A 5,108-nucleotide genomic window follows, 5' to 3' on the forward strand; every position below is an offset into this window, starting at 1 on the left:
TATTTGTGGGACTTCTAGAGAGTAATTTCAACCGTCTCCTGTTAGATGGAACTAAGTTTATTCAACTTTGTTTCAGGAGAGCTTCTCACAGAACTGAGTGATGATACTGTTTATGACCCTCCAGAATAAAAAAGACAACCATCTCAGTCAAAAATTCAATACTGGGCTATCACTACGCAATCCTTTGGTCCTGTATTAAAGTCAGCAGTCCATTCAGATCTGGGTGCTCTTACATGGTTATGTTCCATTTGAGAAAGTGTGGACTCTTCACTTATATACTTTTTTCTACGTATATTATACTGAAATAAAAAAAAATTGATCAGCATTTTAGCCCCACACCCTACTTACTTTGGACTACTTTGGCTAAGTAATCCTTTTTCTAAGCCTCCAAGCTATTTTAACTGGTTATTGAGAAGTCTCATCCCCGTTGAGTTAACATGAAACTTTTTCCTCCAGCCACTGCCCCCACCCATGCTACACATTAAATCTCCTACCCATCTAGTAGTTAAGATGTTCCTTAGTGATCTTACCCATTTTCACATTTTATAGACACTGTTGATAAAAACCCAGTTTGCTTATGCGTTAATCATGTGTGCATTTACAGCCTATTTCCTCCCTTTCCCCACAGATTTGAACGGACTATGGCTTACAGGACTGGGGAGTGTGGAAGGGGCCCTCTGGGTGGCAGGCATCCCTCGCCTGAGGGGTGTGCACATCCCCACTACACAGCTGCTTGGGTAGGAGCCAGATCTTCCACCACATCCCAGCTCTAACCACCCCTCACACAACAAGTGGGTTAGTAGCCAAAGAGCCTTTGCTGAGCCCGCCTGAACCACAGGAAATCACAACGGCCCTGCCTATCAATTCCTGGGAAATCAGACAGCTCCAACCACCTCCCTCCCTGCATCACATCACCTCTCAATGTCTCTTTCATCTCTACTCAAGGGCAGACAGCAAGTCAGCTACCTAACAAGAGGCTCAATCTTGCTTGCTTTCTTGGAAGTACCCTTGATCTGTACAAATGCTGCCCTTGGAGGACACTCCCCTGGCTTGGCTTGACAGAGGAAACAGCCCCCTCCCCACCCTATTCCCCTCCACTAAGAGAGGGGGATCACTCCAAATGCGACCCCCACCAGGGTCTTCCTGTACAGACCAGGGAATGGCTGAGAGAACGTCTGTGGCAGTAAGGACAGCTCAATGGCCTCTTGGTAAATTCTAGGGGAGTATGTGGCCCCAACTGTTGGGGACTCTCACTAAACCACGGGACACTTAACAACTCTTCATTCTCAGCTTTGGATCCTAATGTTCAATTATGAAGCAACAGAAAAAAAATTGACTCAACATCCAATTACACTGAAATAACTTTCTTTTTTTTAAAGCCTATTTCAAATGCTCCTTCATCCAAAATGTATTTCCTAGTTCTCTAACCAATACAATATCTCCCCTCTGACCCCATCACAGCACTTTTCCAGTAATGTTTTGTCAACTGGGTGTGTAGTTGTTACAACTCTCACCACATACCATGCAATGAAATATTTGGTGACAGCTAGCCTTGCAAGTGACTAACCTCAAACATTTACTCAAATGAAAAACAAATGGTACATAACTATCATTTAGGAAGTACCAAAGTTTGGAACACCCATATGAAACAAGTTGTGCAAAGAAAACGAAATATGATCTATGCAAAACCCAAACAGCAATGTGAAACACTATGCTAGGATATACTGTTTTTTATAAGGTTTTTTTTTTCACTATAGAACATGCTTGTTATAGAAGAACCTGTGGGGAAGAGCACACAGAAAAAAATGACCCATACGACCATCACTGTTATATTTATGTCCATCATTCCAGTCTTTTTCTATGCACATACATCCAAGGCCATACTGTTTTGAATTCTGCTTTTTCATTCCACATACTATGATTGTCTTTGTATGTCATTCAGGAGTCTTCTACAAACATTCTATTTAATGACTGCAGAACATTCCATCGTATGGTTAGTTAACCTTCTGTTGTTGCCAAATATTCCCTAGTTATACTACTGTGATAAACAATCTTATTAAAAGATTTTGCAATTCTGATTGTTTTCTTAGGTAACACAATTACTTTTGACTAGAAGCTACCCATTCAGGTTATTTCTTAAAGTTCTTCATGGAAAACATACATCCAGGTTCACTTTCTCGTTAATCACAGGCTGGTTTTCCACTGGCCTGCTCTATCAGGTCCTGCTGGGGAACGTGGGTGGGAAACCTTCCCCTTTGCAGTGGACCAGGCAGCCCGCTTCACCACTCCAGACCCGGGCCCAGAGCCCTGAGCTAACATCTCAAGTGGGGACGGATGGGCAGAGAACTGACCATGCAGTGGAGGCTGGTGGATGAGAAGGGCTCAGGACACCAGCTGCTGGACCAGAGCCTTTCCTACAATCCCTTGAAGTCCCTAAAAAGTGCAGGACGGCTTCCTCACCTGAGCCCTAGGAGAACCCCTGTGAGGCAAGCTGGGCAGGAACCACTCTGTCCCACAGCTGGGAAAATTGTCTACTTTATGGCACTGCCCGAGGTCAACCTTAGAGCCCAGGTTTCCCCACTTCAAGGTACTCATCCCCCTGTACCTCTTGGATGTGCTCTGAGAAGGATCTGAAGAAGTCCTAAAGTCTATACCTTGTAGTTCAGCCAACCACTCACCTGGGCAGAGTGCAATGGTAACACTTTCACCAGTGCCTGGCATCTTACGACTGAGGCCATTGGGATTACTGGCCAGCTGCAAACGCACACTCCTCACAGCTCCTCTATCACTAACCCAGGTCTTTTCCCTTAGGGAGCTCAACAACCTAGCACTGGCTGAAAAATACTTTGCTCTAAATTACAAAAGTTTCCAGAGTGTCTGAAGCAACCTAGCGAAAACTAAGCCATTGTTGATTTGTCATTGTTGTTGGAATGTAATTCATGCAATTTTCCCAAAGGGGAAAAGCAGAACATGGATATAGAACGAAGCAGATTCTCTGAATTTTTAAGTCGGCATAAGATACAGGAGAAAATAAGGGTTAGCTTATGACTTGCTCCAATATTAATAGAAAGTATTACATATATACTTTTGTGGCAGTTAAAAGAGTCAAGACCCTCCAATCCCCCTCCCCAATGCCCTTCTCTCAATTGTCTTCCAATATAATTTAATAGAAACAAATCCTACAATTACCAAAAGTCAGCTTCCTTCATAATGAACCCCTCGCTGAAATATCTAGCTACATTATGTTCACATACTCCTGCTTCTCTGTGCGAATTATTTCTAAGGCCAAGTTAAAAAAAATAAATTTATAACTGAAAAGCAGCAATTACCAGTCCTGGTTCTGAGTATCCCTGTTGTTGCCAAATAGTTTCAAGGTCCATTTTAAAAATTAAAAATATGTTCACTTTCATCTAAAATAACTCAAACAAAAAACATTCCATCAACATTCTTATAGCATGTTGCAATTCCCACAAAAAGATTATGAAACACTGTTAGGACATCCAAGCCTCCTTGGGAAGTGCCACCTTCAGGAGACGTGGCCCTCTCGCTCACTATTCTGTGGAATATCCTAAATATCATAAAAACTAAATGCATGATGACTTGCACTCATGTTTAAAAGCAATTACTAGTCAAGAACTACACTGACCAATGCAGTAGCCACTAGTCACATATGGTACTGAGCACTTGAAATGTAGCTAATTCAAACTAAGCTGTGTTATAAATGTAAAATATACACTGGGAAAAAAACAAAATATACATTGGATTTTGAAGTCTTAGTAGTAAGAAAAAAATATATTACCTTATTGATAGTTTTATATTGATTATAAGTTGTCATAATACTTTGTATATGTTGGGTTAGATAAAATATTACATTTATTTCACTTTTTTTAATGTGGCTACCAGAAAATCTACAGTTACATATTACTCACATTATAATTCTACATGTAAATAAGTCTTGTTGCATTGACCTATCCTTTTTTTATCCAATATTCTTGAATATTATACAATAGATTTCTACATTATAATCAAAGGCAGTCTTCACCCAGAGGGGGACCCAATCCACAAAGAAAACTACAGGAGTAACAAGTACTGCCAGAGATTCAAGGTCATTCTTCACAAGCTGCCTAGAAGCAGCTCTGCATACATGCATCAAGTTTTCAAACCTAAGTCACCTGGCAAATGATCATGAATTCCTCGATTTACGGGTGTAGTGCAGACTCTGCTGAAATCCAGAGAATTATCCAACATGGCATTTATCCTTCGAAAGATATTGGCATTGCTACACGTGGAGAGTGCAGGGGCTGCCTGGTTGTCCCAGCAATCTTTTATCCTTCCCGCTTCTTCCTCCTAGACACAGGAAAAAGATATTTAGGTTTTCTACACTCCTTTATGATAAATGGAGACTTCACGCCCCCTTTCTCCTAACCCAACACACCATGAGTTAGATAAAAGCAACAAGGAGTTGGGTTTCCTGCCCATATGAGCTTTACAACCAGACATACCTGGTTCAAAGCTTGAAGTCTACGTATACAACTGAATATTATTAATAAAAAGGATACATACTACTACATGGATAAACCTTAAAAACAGTACGTTAAGTGAAAAAAGCCAGCCACAAAAGACTACATATTATACAAGTATTACCCATATATACAAAAAACATCCAGATTAGCTGTCTTCAACTGGAGGGTGGTGGAGGTGATGGTTAATGGGCACAGGTTTCTTTTTGAGATGATGAAAATATTCTAAAATTAGATTATGACTGTAAAACCCTGTAAATATACTAAAAATCACTGATCTGTACATTGAAAGATGAATTTTATGGTTATATAAATTATCTCAATACCATATGTTTGAAAAGTTTGGTTCTGCCACTTATTGACAGTTACTTAACTTCTGTGCCTCAGTTTCCCCATTTGTGAAATGGGAAAAGAGTATCTGTCAATCTTTTGATGAGATGTAGAAAGCACTTAACATGGTGCCCAGCATATGGTAGCTGTTATCGCTACACCTGAAGACATAATTATAGGAGACATGGTAAGCACCGAAAATGATATAAACACCCAAAGAGAATTGTTTAAATAAGTTGTACAATTCTATGTGGTCAT

General features: G+C 40.4%; 1 protein-coding gene across 2 annotated transcripts in view; it reads right to left on the reverse strand.

Moving 5' to 3' along the window:
* Positions 1-4,352, reverse strand: part of CPEB1 (cytoplasmic polyadenylation element binding protein 1) — a 48,129-nt gene extending 43,777 nt beyond the window's left edge. For both annotated transcript variants that reach the window (XM_019640235.1, XM_019640236.1), the window contains exon 1: positions 4,173-4,352. In XM_019640235.1, coding sequence (XP_019495780.1) covers positions 4,173-4,248 — 76 coding nt within the window. In that variant the 5' untranslated portion in view covers positions 4,249-4,352. The remainder of the gene's footprint in view (positions 1-4,172) is intronic.
* Positions 4,353-5,108: the final 756 nt, after the last annotated feature.

This window comes from Hipposideros armiger, unplaced genomic scaffold (genome assembly GCF_001890085.2).
Source record: "Hipposideros armiger isolate ML-2016 unplaced genomic scaffold, ASM189008v1 scaffold_48, whole genome shotgun sequence".
NCBI classification, from domain to species: domain Eukaryota; kingdom Metazoa; phylum Chordata; class Mammalia; order Chiroptera; family Hipposideridae; genus Hipposideros; species Hipposideros armiger.